Source organism: Polypterus senegalus, chromosome 2, assembly GCF_016835505.1.
Source record: "Polypterus senegalus isolate Bchr_013 chromosome 2, ASM1683550v1, whole genome shotgun sequence".
Classification (NCBI taxonomy): domain Eukaryota; kingdom Metazoa; phylum Chordata; class Cladistia; order Polypteriformes; family Polypteridae; genus Polypterus; species Polypterus senegalus.
The window spans coordinates 173,894,097-173,909,020 of record NC_053155.1 but is presented as its reverse complement, the minus strand read 5'-3'; the positions used below and the strand labels follow the sequence as shown (position 1 = coordinate 173,909,020).

The 14,924-nt window shown below is 35.4% G+C and overlaps 1 protein-coding gene across 1 annotated transcript in view; it reads left to right on the top strand.

Moving 5' to 3' along the window:
- LOC120523552 (1,4-alpha-glucan-branching enzyme-like) overlaps positions 1-14,924 on the top strand; it is a 918,458-nt gene that overhangs the window by 214,192 nt on the left and 689,342 nt on the right. The window contains exon 3 of the mRNA XM_039744954.1: positions 534-649. Coding sequence (XP_039600888.1) covers positions 534-649 — 116 coding nt within the window. The remainder of the gene's footprint in view (positions 1-533; positions 650-14,924) is intronic.

Genomic DNA, 14,924 nt, shown 5'->3' with positions numbered 1-14,924 from the left:
ATAAAATAATTAAACATGTACTACGAAGATATTTCAATGTTCCTTAAAAGTTTTGAAGAATCAGCGTTCTAAGCTTACAGATGGCTTAACGTCTATTACAGAGCTGATTGTATGGCGATAGGGTATTTGGAGAAAGAAAAGGAAGGACATGAATTGGAGGTTAGTACGTTTATTGTAGCAGTACTATCTCTTTCAAAGTATTTCATCGAAGGTTGCGCTTATCTACCAATTTCATATTGCTTAACAGTTGTCCCTGTTATTAATAGAGTAAAGGGTGGGTTGTAAACAGTACAGGGAGGGTTTTAAAACGTCCTAATACACGTTAAATAATTAAATAAATATGGTGTCCGTACTTTGCGGAAATTCAGTTATTGCGGCCGGCCTTGGAACCTATCTCCCACGATAAATGAGGGATTACTGTATTGACAAAATTAAAGTGGAATCACTCCAGTAAATCTGCTTGTAAATCATGGGTCACATTAGAAATAATTACATAATTTAATGATTTATTATGTTTTTTTGTATTTATACAGATGGCTGGAATCACTTCTCTCATCCTTACAAGAAAAACGAATATGGAAAATGGGATCTCTATATTCCACCAAATAATGATCATTCTTCTCCTATCAACCACGGCTCAAAACTAAAGGTAATGTAATACATATTTTGCATTCCATGCCATTTATTGCAATAACAAACTTGTTTAATACATGCCAATATGAAATACAAGCAAACCAAGCATTTATTTTGTTTATTTACATTATTCTTCTGCAGTTACTGTTTTGTGAAATTGTTTAAGTTACAGTCATTTTAAATTACATATATATGTAGTTTAATGCACTATGTATTCATTTTTATTCTTTAAGTCTTGTCATTCCAGTTTATGTTTGTGGGGATCAGCATAATGTATCTTAACAGCTTTAGTTGCAAGGCAGGAAGTATCCATTGTGGTGATGCTACTCTATTCAAGAGCACTGTCACTCACACACCCACAACAGGTTAATTTTGAATCACTAGTCTTTCAAGGCTAGGTTATTTCTTTTGTATGTGGTTGGAACCTTTAATAACATGTGAATGCTTAGATGGAAAGTGGGACAAAAATGCAAACTGCACAAAATCAGCGTCTGGTCTGGAGCCTCAAGACAGCATTGCTAGTTGTGCTACTTTTGATAAATTATGTTACTGAATGATTGGTAAAGATTAAGTGGATTTATCATTTTGAATAATGCAGAGGATGAAATTATTAAACCGAATTAAACCCTATATTTTTGGTTTAATATATGAATTAAGTAGAAGTTGAGCAAGTCTTACCTTTATTTCCCCTAACAAAAACATAACTATATGTAGCAAACATAAGGTTAAATAAAAGCTAGAAAGTGTATATTGGGAAATAAAAATTGACAATCTGAAAGTAAAATAATAAGCTTGAAAAGAATGAATATTCAGTTGTAAAGAACTTGCACCATAATAAACAAGGACTGACTAATTAAGGGACTGACTACGCATCTGAATAAATATTTAATACAATGTTAAAAACTTCATGCTAATTTTAGGTAAAAGATATTTTTGAAGATTAAGTCATTAAACATTTGAAATTTTCATTCACATTAAGTGGTGTAAAGGGTAAAAAGTTAAAACTGTTCTCTGTAGCAAGAAACTGAAACTTTTTTTTTCTTTAGCATTATATGTTTAAAGGAGTGCTAGGAAAGGTACAGCCAAACATAGCAGTTAAAGGCACTTTAATATTCAGCACACTGTGTTGTAAAGTCACAAAGCAGGTGATATTGTAACAGTCCTAGAAGAGGAATATTCTTATTAAACATCTCCAAATAACTTCAAATAATGAAGGGTGGCGTGCACTAAGTATCTTAAATAAACCAGAAATCTTCTGAATACTACACTGTATATTTAATGAAGAGAACCTGATGCACTCTTTCTTGCTACCCATATTGAGTCCTTAGTTTTTTCTTTTTACATTCGAGAAATGTTTTAAATGTCATTGAACAAAACATTATATGTGGTAAAATTATTCACATTTGTCAATTTTGCATATATATTTTTGAAAATTTTATTACAAAGTAAAAGCTTAATCTAATTTTTTTTTATCTTAAGCATTCTTGAATTTAACAGTATAAGTTTTTATACTCTGTACATGCAGGGAAACATCTACCAGGCCCTTCCTTGCATTCAGATTGGCTGATGGTTGTGGGTATTGTAGGGTCAGAATTCATGGTGCAAGTCCAAGTACCAGTACCCTGAAACCTTGATCTAAATAAGTAGATCAGTAAAGGAATGGAGAGTGCCACTCTGTATGTTATCTGTGTTGAGACCAGGATATCTGGTAGAATTTTGGTGTTGGTATTTTTCATTTTTTGTGAAGGTATATCTCTTAATTTACAGTATCACTGGCCTTTTAAAAAATATTTTATTGTAGTTGTGTTGGATTATGTTTTTGGTTTCTTGAGGGGTTTGGGGTGGGTTGAATTGAGCAAGACAATCAGAGCAGTTTGGGGGGTGTGGAGTGGTTGTCTCCCTTGGTGAATGTATTGTGTGAAATGGGGGGAGTGGTTGAGAAACACTGCCTTAGTACTTGCTTTAGCACTTTTGTCTTTTCAAATACACCGACACTCTTCTTTATGTACTAAATCAGAGGAAAATGTTAGCCTAAATTTGAGATCACAATTTTTAAAAGATTTGCTTACAGTATGTAACTTGAGTTTTACTGTAGTTGTCAGTGTCCCTTTTGATACGGGCTAATGAGGGTGCTGAAAGGAAAAGCCAAAAGAAGGCAAAAATGTGGTGCTGTGACAAAGCAAAAGACACATCTGAAATTTAATCAGTTTTTCAGGCCAACGTTTGTGTCATATGAACAGACTATCTCCATGGATACACAAGAGGTCCTTGACATCAAAGTCCTGATGGTGCATTACAAAGTATCATCTCAATATTTTTTGTTAAATTAATTTTCATGTTTATACATTATAGTGAAATATTTGTTTGTGTCTCTGAATAATGAATTACAGTATTATGTTATTGCGGAAAATAAATAAATCTACCAGCAGACACTAAATGCAACACCAAATAATAAATACAATATCAAAAGATAAAAAGATAGAAAAACAAAAAGCATACAGCTGTGTTCTTAACACTAGAATCCCTGAAGCCTACGAAAAAACTCGTAATCCCGGGCCATCTTAAATTCCTTCGCAACTCATCAGCGTCTTTTGCCTTGTAAATTTGTCGATCAGCACAAGCAGCCTGCTATCCCATCCCCCACTGACGCTGTCTGTTTATCTGGGTGTGAGGTGCCTTGAATTGTATAGGGTAACTAATACTGTATATCATTATTTGGAATACATTTATTTTATCTGTGTTCTGTGTCTACAACGATCAGCATAAGTGTAGGATGAAAGGAACTGAGAAGCAAGAAATGCTGAACACATAACTAAAAGAAAAACGTTTTCAATGTTAAACTAAAAATGGCGTGAAGCGTATAATGAGTGAAGACTTTAGTCCAAATATGAAGTAAACACGTGCAGTTTTATTCAAGAATATAACCAAAGTTTAAAAAAAAAAAAAAACACGTTCAATTTAAGGCAGGAAACAAACCCTGGATAGGGCACCAGCCCACCACAGCTGTAGGCTTTCCATTCTTTGGTAATTTCTCAACTGCTGTTATCTCTTCTCTTCTGGTGGCACTGTGCTAATATCGATATCTTTTTGACTTCTTGAATTTCTGGTATTTTCTAAGGAGGAGATCTATTGAAGAATTCTTAGAAGTGCTCCATTCGTCTAGTTTCTTCCTTAGTATTATTTGTCATGGGTTTTCCTTGTTGAATTTGATTTGCTTTCCTCCAATAACTCTGGTGATCTCATATAAGTTAGTTAACTGTCCCTTATGTGCTGTGTTTTCTGCTTATTTAGCAAGATTTTTCACAAAAGATTTTCTTACTTGCTTTCACCAACCATTTAAAGCTATATGCTGCAGTTTTTCTGATTTAACACTTACCATTTTCTTCTTTATCTCCTATTGATGTTTAGGATCAACTGCAAGTTTTCTTTGTAAACCATTCATTATTATTCTATTTCCATTTGTAACCAGTGTTCTCTTGGCTGATCTTAATGGGCATTGATGCAACGTTTCTATTCTTGGTTAACATCCTCTGGTCCCATTTTATTGAATAAATCCTATAGCTCCTGATATTTTTCTTTCAGTTCAGTGATAAATGCATTCTTCACTCTGCTGTCTTTCAGCTTTTCTAAATCACAATAGTTTGACACTTGAGTTCTCAGTCCTGTTTTTCTCATATTATGTCTACAAAGATTAACACCAGATGATAATTACTACCCACATCTTCTTTTTTTTGTTGCAAAGCCCAACCAGCCTCTCTCAATTATTGTCAACATATCTTCCCATGGTTCTTTTATAGTCAGTGTTATTCTTTTCAACTTTTGCACCAGAATCTCCTAAACAATGAAGTAATAAAACACTTTTTTTTTTTTGGGCTATCATTCAAAATTGCAAAGCAGTAGAGTCAAAAAAGAATAGTGACAAACAAGGGGGAGAAATTTTTTCAAGTAGTTGATCCAGGAAAGTGTTTAAATCCATGCTCAAAGATGTCAGTCTTTTAAGATTTTGCTGAGGAAAGTGAGTTGATTAGTGTCTTTCTGTAGTTGGTAGCTTTGTTAAATCCTTATATCAATGTCTCTGGGGTAGCAGTTTATGATTTTTGCAAAAAATGTGACATTCACTCTTTTATTCCACAAGTAATCAAGAGAACTGACCCTCTTGACATTTAGTCCCAGGTCCGTACATTACACAAAGGGAGAGACCGAAAAAGAGATTATGAAAAGACATTAAGATAATGGCTGAGTACACACCTCAAACAGACCAGACAATCACTAAAAATAACCTGGGCCTATTTTCCAACGTACATAACCAATATACTTCTCTCAGATTTCCCATTAAATCACTGAAGAAAAGTGGTTACAGGAAATTTTAACCAAAACCAATAAAGCACCCAGAAAAGAATTCAACCCATCCTTCCTCCCACCCTTCCACAGGCTGAGCAAACAAGTTCCAAATCAACAAATGGATGCAGTGGAGTTATAAAAGCCTGCAGAATTCAACAAGAAATCTGTGGAGCAGGTGGCTGGCATTATGTCCTGGTGCTATGAATGTAATGGTAGGCTAAGCATACCACTGAAAGAAAACAACAGTGTAGTTGAGGAGGATGTATATAGAAAGGTAGATAAACCGTACATTATCAAGGCTTCTGGCATTGACCTAAACTCTATATGTCTGTCTGCCAATAATGAGATACTATAATAAGAAATGTATTTGTTCCTGGACTTCAGGGCTACTTATTACTCCCTAAAGTATAAAGCATTCCTTTTATTTGTTGCAATTAAGGGAAAGACTGCTGTCCTGGCACCACTGTGGCTGAGGGCAAATCCTTTACTGTAAGTTGCCTTATTATTGTTGGTGATCACACCTGTAATGTTGGTATCATCAACTCCTTTAATAATGGAGTTGGAGTTGTGCCTGGACACACGTTCTTATGTGTATATAGGTGAACAAGTAAAACAGCAAGGGGCTAAGCACACATCCCTGTGGGGAGCTTGTGAAAATGCTCCGTTGTTTGTTTTCCACTGTGATGTCACAGGCGGTGAATTCCATTGCTGTTTGCAAATAAATAAATATTGCATTACTATTTTAGTTTGAAAAGTCAGCTAAGCTGATCAGAAGGTACATTCTGAAAAGATGCTGCTTTGGCAAAGGTTTCAGTGAATGTAAAAAAGGAACAAAGAGCCTAATTGCATATAAGAGAATGGCCTAGATTCTGCTGTGTATTAAACACTCTCAAACATTATACAAAAATGAAAAATACTTGTTGTCTGTGCTTTTCTTTTTCTTTTTGCAAACTAAAGAAACAGTATGCTTTGAAAAAACTACAAATAATAAATTATTATTCCACCTTATCAAAGAACTCATCCTATGCAGCAGAATGATTGTTCTGTTTACCCACATTATACCAAATCTGACTTTCAGGGCTGCTTTTTTCTCCTTCAGCTTTCTATCTTTGCTGACACTCCAGCTGCATATAATTCAATTTATGTATGATTGCAGTGTTCTTGTTCAGTCATTAACATAATATTCATTTCAGTGGTATTTTTAGAGGAACTTTTTTTCCTGAAAGAATGATTACTAATGACTCTTGTGCTCTTGATTAAAATCTTTAAAAAATTATGAAAATTAAACTGCCTTCCTTTTAGGGACTTCAACAACTGGTTGAAATGTATGCATTTTTTAATATTTTAATTTTCAGGTGTTAAAATTAAATATTTATTTAAAATGCTTGAAAGTTTGATTAGGTACTTTAGAAAATGGTTTAAATGGTAATGATACATTAAAGGAGATAATAAGCTGACTAGACCACTTTGTAAGTATAGCAGTCCATACAGCTCAATTGGGATCAGATAAACCCAGGAAAAAACAATAATGTGCAATTAGTAACCAATTAAACATTCCATTTTACTTTTTTTCCTGTACACTTATGTGTGTCTTAGTCATGATGAGAAAATGAGAAATAGAATAGATGGCAAAATATTCTGCACTTTTGTATGTAGAAAAAGTTATTGTCCCTTATATGTGATATGATACCATACTGAGTCTGCTTATACCTTTGATTGCCCTCACTTGAGTATCATGGCTGTATTGAGAAAAGGTAGGCCTGTGTTTTTAACAAGGTGCTGGTTACATCCAGACTTGGCTGCACCTTGCAGTTTATTTATGTATGCTTTTCTTTATGTAAGTTATGATCATTTAGGAGTGTTTAAGACTCATCTCTAGTCTCCAAAAATCAGAAGAAAGCACTTAATGGCAAAAGGGCAATCTATAAAATACATCCAAGAATTCTCTAGGAACCTACTAAAATACAATAATAGATTAGTTTTATCATGTTGAATTGCTGATTTATTTACTCATGAAGAACCAAAATTATGCACTTTGTAATCTCCAGTACCATTAACAATCGACAGTTGAGTTCTTTCCTCTCACTTCATTTCTGACTTTGTGAAGAATATTGGTGCAATGAGTGGGAAGAGATTTTAAGCCTTATTTGAGAAATACATCTGTAACAATAATCTTTAACACTTCCAGGGTCAGGAGTGTGCACTGAAAACCTCACACCTGCACCACAAAAAAAAAAAAAAAAGCTACAACTCCCAAATATAGCCCCCAGGTGACTCTGCAGTCCTGGACCACAAAATGGAGCCAAACATTACTGCAAAGTCTATTTAACAATATATGTAGTATGGGGTCATGCATAGCATAAATTGCCTCTCAATATTCTTGTCATTTCAGGAACAATTTCTGGGACCCTCCCATCACTTTCACACCTATCACCTCAGGACACTGGCAGCTTGCCTGCACCATGACCAGTGTTTTTTGTGCCACGACATCTCTGAATATGAGATTCCCCTTGTCCTTGAAATGTTTTGTCCTCTATGATCATGCACTCATATTAATCTTTCACACCATAAAACACATTGTTTTCTTTAAGGTGTTCAACATAGGATATCTTTTGCTACCTCCTGTAAAACCAAAATAAGTGAAAGGAAACATTTATGGTGTTTTTTTTTTTTTCTGACCAGCAGATAATTGTATAAGGAAAATGCTTCCAGAAAATTAAGACTAAACATCTTTCTTCCTGTACTAGTAGCACATATTTCTTACTGGTCATATCAGTGCTGTGAAGTTTGACAGAGAGATGTCAAGCTGGTGATGATTCTTTGGCTGGAGTGGTTGATAAACAGGCACCTGTGCCTTCATTCCCAAATATAAAGTGCTCTGATGTTTCACAGTCTGTACCAGTGTAAAAAACTAATTTCTCTTAACACTCAGACTTTCATTCAAGTGTAATGATCTTTTTTTATTTTAAAAAGATAAAGGCAGAGATGAAAATCAAGACTATGAGAAGGGGCAAGCAAAAAATTTATGTCTTGAAATGGGTAAAGATCAGTATCCTAGAAAGAAAGCAAGAAACCAACCATCAATGTCAAAAATGGTAGTCAAAAATCATGGTCAAAAAGCGAATCAGAGGCTTAAGAAGCTAATAAGTTATGTGTAAAAATTGCTAGGCACATGTTTGTTTTTATCCCAAAACTAGGGCACCAAAATTACCACACTGACATCTTATATGCGTTTACCTATGTGACCTTACGTTTTATAGTGATGACTCCCAGCATCCGTAACTTAAAACAACATGAAACCATGAATCGCTCTCACAAAATGGTGTCATGCAACTAAAACAGTAGTAACATTGCTTTTAATCAATAAAACATAATAACAAGGTGTGTGTGTGGGGGCTTGGGTAAATATTAAGCAAGATTGCATGGCCCGTAATTTAAAATCACCACATCAACGGAGTATGGTGTGAGTTTACTTTCAGAAGTATAAGTTGGCAAAACCAAGATGTATGTGAAAAGTCCTCCACTCACTTACTGAAAATACTGCGTGGTATTCCATAACAGTATGATTTAAGAATACTCTCTGCCTCATAGAAAGATCATTGGTAGCATGGTGTTCTCAGTAGACTGGTATGTGTTTACGCAAATCATTTTTGATTGTCTGCTACTTGCCAATTTCAAATGCATTATATCTAGAATGATATAATTGAGTCCAGGATGTAGAGAAAAATGGCTACAAATACATCTGTATCCTAGATAAGGAAGTAATGCTTTAAAAGTTGTAATACCTCAGTTTGTACTGTGCTGAAATCATTATCTGGTTACAGCCTGTGTAGATTTTGCACAAATGCCCCTGTGTCAGAAAGGTTAACTTCAGGTTAACAGTGTGGCCCCGTCTCTTTACAAACCTAGATTATAGAATTAATGGATAGATAGGTTTTGTCAGTTTAATCCCCTTGCTTATTTAAAAACAATGTGTTGTGACTTAAAATAACTATTTAAATACAATTACTGTATTCATAAAGTATTCACTATCTCAAGATCATATTTGTGCATGTTGACTCTTACATGTTCTCTGCCTCAAAAATGCCTATATTAACAACGGGCTTACTTTGTTGTTAGGTGACAGTCTCCACTATCCACTTTCTTGATTTCCTGATATCTAGCATTGCTTTATCCAATGTTTAGCCTAATATTCACATTCTGTCCTACATTACATATGATCCCTTGCCACTTTAAGCAGTGTGCTGGTAGCTCTTGTGTATCAACCTTGCTTGCTTATCCTTGAGTGAACTGTGTTTGTTAAATCCTTATTATACAGTCAGAATACTTAAAGTGGATTTTTTGGTAATGAAATCTAGAGTTGAACTGCATTGCTTATGTGTATACTAGGCTGACCCGCCTTTTAAGGCGACCGAATTTTAAGTTGACCACTTCTTAAGGCAATTCAATATGTAGATCAATTTGATATTTTATACAAACTCATTAATTTGGTTATATTGCATTTGAGCGTTATTACTTTAATACTCGTAGTTTCTGTTATTTTGTGATGAAATTTAAACTTTTTTCTATATTGAGGTCGCCTTTTGAACCCCCTGATATTTACTACGCGGTGAGGCATTTGTACTCCATCAACATTATTTCCAGAGACATAATTTTGTCTATTTTTCCAGCACATTGCGCACAAAAGCAAGGGAACGATGGGAGCACCAGAACTCAGCTCACATCATGTCGCTTCGTACCGCAAGCTGCAAGTAGTAAGTCTGTGATAAGCTGAATACCGCTACGCTTTCCACTCACGGGACGGAAGGACAATCCCGACCGCTTTTATATAGAAGGATGCCATTTTGTTTTTATGCTAATTGCATTATGTTGAAGTGTGTTTGCAATTTTTCCATAAATCTAACAATATTCTATATGCATTATATAGAGGGAGGTGAAATTAGTAACACTTAGTCATTCATAAAGTATTTTTAGGTATGTTTGGCATATTATTATTAATTAAGCAGTAATTGCTCTTATACAAAAGACATTCTATTCCTTCCTAATCATTACAAGTGCATCCTTCTTTTATTGAAAAAAGTTCAACAATGCCAGATATTTTTAGAAACTTGCAAATGTGAAGAAGGAGCAAAATAAAGTAATGGTTTGCTTTGTAAAGTCGAAATAAGCATTTTACTTTAAAACTGTTATCTAGGCCTCTGTCACAAACACTGCACAATTGTTATGTTTGAGAAAATGCTTAGAACATGCAGTGTTTTATATTATTAGACAACAACAGCATTCAAATATCATCTAATGGAAATTATTCTTTAGGCCCATTTATCCCCTATTGCGTCTTTTAATTATTTTTAAATAATGGGAAAAAATATCTGCAAAACTGCATAATTATCGATGTCTAGTAATACAGTAATACATATTATGGAATTATGGATGAAAGTAATTTTGTGGCCAGTCACGCCCCCGTTTTTTCAGTAGAAGTAACTAGTACTCTTTCTACACTATATGCCTTGTTTCTCAGTGGACATTGCTGGACCTTTCCCACACATGCTCTACCAGTTTTCTGTCTTCCTTAGGTTCACAGCAATTATGTTTTATATCTTTTCTGCCTTTCTGTTTATTCCCTCGTCCTAAGTCTTTTGTGATTTTTGCTTTATATAAGTAACGTTCACTCTAACTAGCAGCTGGATGCAACTAGTGCAAATGTCAATGTATGTGTATAAATGCTGCTTAAACAATAAAGTCAAAACATTTCAGCCAAAGCACAATAAGGTTGTAATTGTGTAATATATTAAACAGCAATTGGATTTCTTTTGAACAAAAGTACAGTTCTTTTTTAAATACATTGTACGATATCAAGATGTGAATACGTACTTAGGAACACTCTACTATGAGGAGTTTTTTAATACATAAAATTTAAATAGTTTTAGCTTAAAGCAGTGTTCTGCAGTAAATAATAAAATGTTATTAGAGTTTTAAAATTTTAGAATTATCAAGTAAATCTTTAATCCTTGTGGCAAGGTGCAGCTTATTTCAAGGCGTTCATTTGTTTCTGATCCCATTAAGAGCTGGAGCTGATTTATTTATAGTCTAGTGCTGTAAGAACTTAAGTTTACCATCAAAGGTTTCACATACATTTTAGGAATCAATGGGTTTATGTATTTAAGTGACTATGTGCAGATGTTCTGGAAGGATCTCAATATATTTGATAATGAAAGCGCAAAAAACAATGAGCAGTGAAATAATTTTCAGGAAATCAACTGCAGAAAGTGAATAACATTGACATGCAACAGTAATGTAAACAGACAGAGCAGTAAGGAAATTGTGTAATACTTTGCTTTAGTCTTCTGAAATGAGGTTCTGTGCTCCTTTACAAAATTAGTGTACTAAAAATGGAAAGGTTACCATTTTTTTATTTACAGTAGCTCATATTGTAACTAATCACTTTTGGAAGCATAACTTCTTTTAGGTCATTCAAATGCAGATTATGTGACTTTTCCTCGAATAGTATATACGAGGTGTGGCAGAAAAGTAATGAGACTGGCAGCACTGCAAGCGATCTGGCAACGCTGCGCTGTTGTCCTTGATAGAGCACGTGTATCAGTACCCTCCCATTGCTCAGTGCGAGTTTCAACTCCTTCCGTTAACGACGTGATTTTTGTGACTGCTATTAGCGAAGTTGTGTTTTTGGTTGTGTGTCACGCAAAATGGAACAGCGGAATTTGGAGCAGCGTTGTGCCATTAAACGGCAAGTGTGACGTTTGAAAAGTTAAAACAGGCCAATGGGGAACATTCTTTATCCCGAGCTCAAGTTTTTCGCTGGCACAAATCATTTTTGGAAGGCAGAAAACACGTTGAAGATGAACACCGTTCAGGGAGGACTTCAACTTCGAAAACCAATGAAAACATCGAACGTGTGAACACTCTTGTGAGATCAGACCGTTGTTTAACATTAAGAATGTTGAGTGAACAATTAAATTTGAACAGATTTACCGTTCATCAAATTTTGACTGAACATTTGCACATGCGAAAGGTCTGTGCCAAAATGGTGCCGAAAAACTGCCCTCTCCATAACAGAATTTTTGATCTCAAAAGGCATTCCTGTGGTTCCCCAGCCCCCTTATTCACCTGACCTCAGTCCATGTGACTTTTTCCTAAACTGAAAAATGTCCTCAAAGGACGTCATTTCGGGACTTTAGAAAACATCCAAAAGAGTGTAACGGACATGCTGAAGACCATACCGGTTGAAGACTTCCAGCGCTGCTACCAACAGTGGGAACAACTGTCTCCATCGGTGTGTATCTGCCCAAGGGAACTACTTTGAATGGGATAACATTGATGTTTGAAAAAAATAAAAACTTTGGTAAATAAAAAATCAGTCTCATTACTTTTCTGCCACACCTCGTAGTTTTTTTTTCTTTCAATTCCCATGATATTCTTTTGGCTCCCTATACAGTACCCTAAATATATACATGATTAATCAACAGCTGACTAGAATGACGAGGACAAGACGTTCTAGAATTATGCAGGACCACAGTCATGATTAACATGCTTATTATTTGAGTGCTGTTAAACCACCCCTTGTAAAATAATGAAGTGTAAGACACCTTCCTTTGATTGGGAGGATGAGTGGATCAGCTGCTAGTGAGCACACAATGTGCAGAGCAAACACTGAAACATTGAAGCTAGCTGCAAATCACATTCTGAATAAGTTAGTAGATAGTTGAGTAGTTTATCTTCCTTAGCATTATGTTTACCTCCAGAAAAATGAGTCAAAAATGTCACATTTTTTTCCACAAGAAAATAAGTAGGAAAGGTAGCTTGATGCTGCAATTAGGACCATAGAAGCGTGTTTCTTTGTGCACATTCTTGTTTGATTCATCACGTTTTTAGCAACAAACAAAACAGAATTGTGTAAGGCTATGTTTCTTTGTTGTTGGTATGCAGTAGTTGATGAATTGGCAACCGTGTAGATGTTTGGGATTCACATATGTTGTGCTGCAACATTCTACCATTCTAGCTGAAGTCAATGGCTGGTGGTTCTTTTGAATGCTTTCCACCACTTTCCACATGAAGCTTGCGTGACTTACAGATTTGTCAGCATTCTTTTTACATTGGAGAAATGCGTCCCATTAGCACTTTTCATGCAGATGCTGAAATATTTTTTTCTATATTTTTTTCTGTTGGCTTGCGGACAACAGGGTAAATTGTCAATGCCAAATCATCACGATATACACCACCCATTTTGTGGTTGTAGGCTACCTTAGCACAGTTCTTAGTAGCTTCCACATATACCCTGACACAAACAGTGACAGCTGCGGTATTATGAACAGTTTTTAGGAAGCAGACATTTTTCTAGTCCTCCCACTTGATAGCAATCATTTTGTCTTTTTGCCACTAAGCTGCTACATCATATTGCAGCTTCACATGATCGGAATCACAAAGCATAACACAGTGGTTTGGTTTCACAGAGCTGTATGCATCAGTTTTCCTTTGCAGTAATATTTCAAGCAGTTCAGTTGAGGTGTATAAATTGTTTATTATGATATAGTAACCTTGATCATGCAAAGGGTCCACAAGTGACAGTAGTGATGTCAGATGATGTAATGATGATGTATTGAGTGTACTTGTCATTCCACTTCATCCCTTTACCTGTGTCAAGTATCCAGGTCCAGATATGACACTGGATACCTGTGCCCTCTTTGAATGAAATATGCTGTATTCATAACGGTCTTGCCTTTTAACTCGTATGACTTTCATCAATACTTATATCACGAGCATGGACATACACCTGTATAGTTTTGATAATTGCCTGATACACATATTACAGTTTGTACAGTAGTGTTGCTGGGTGACTAGCTTCATCATAACCTGTATTATTAGTTAAGTGCAGTTATGGCATAATGAGTGAAGACGACACTCTTTAAATTACCAAAATGGGTGTCGGCAGCAACTGGTTTGTGGAACAGTAGCATCTGCAGTATCGGGAGACTGAAAAACACCCTCATGTTGTTTGCAGTGAGAAGCATACCAGTGATTGGTATGGGAAAATGGTTTTCTTTGATTTCTGTGACACTGCTCAGCATAGCGGTTAGATTCACAAACTGTTTTCTCCACCAGACTATCATCAAGAAACAGTTGAAAATAATCCAGATAATCATGGGACACATGACTGGGAGACGAAGTGCTAAATGGTTCTATGTAGTAACAACAAGCTGACACTAAACACAAACATCTATGTAATATGGTAGGTCGGGATGTACCAAGCAGGTGTGAGTTTCACTGTCGGTTTCAACATCTGATGACCAATTCACATCGTCAACACTATTTATCATTTCAAGCAATGATTCATTATAAGTTTCTTCTGTAACTGGCTTTGTGTTTTTTTTGCTCACACAATATTGTGTTATTGGTTGAAGGTGTTGCCCCACTTGGGGAATTGTGATGAATTAAAACAGAATTACAACTAAGTGGCAGAATGCATAAAAATGTTCATAATTTTCTGAAGCATGATGTTTCATCTACTAGATGGCAGCAGAATACTGCCCCAAGATGTATTGTAAAGTGTATCTTTAAACTTCACCCTGAGCCTTAGACAGATTTAACCATTTTTACATAGAATTCTGAGCTTGAGTCATGCTTGGGGTTTACACCAAGGAGGTTAAATTACTGTAGAGTTTTTAAGGACTCTGAGCAGTGGCCTTTGCCCTCTGACTTCATATCTTCTGCAGACTGCATTCACCTCTTAAGAAAATTGTAGAAGCTCCCCCTTGGAATGCACAGGTCTCAATAACAGAATTATTTGGTCACAGTCTTTATGAATATATTGCTATCTGCTCTTGAAGTTTTAGTTTTCTTGTTTTCAATGTTTTTTTTTCAAAATATATGAGAGTGCTATGCTTAAATTTAAAATGTGCCTGTCTATGCTATGATAAATGTAGTATTCCCCTTGG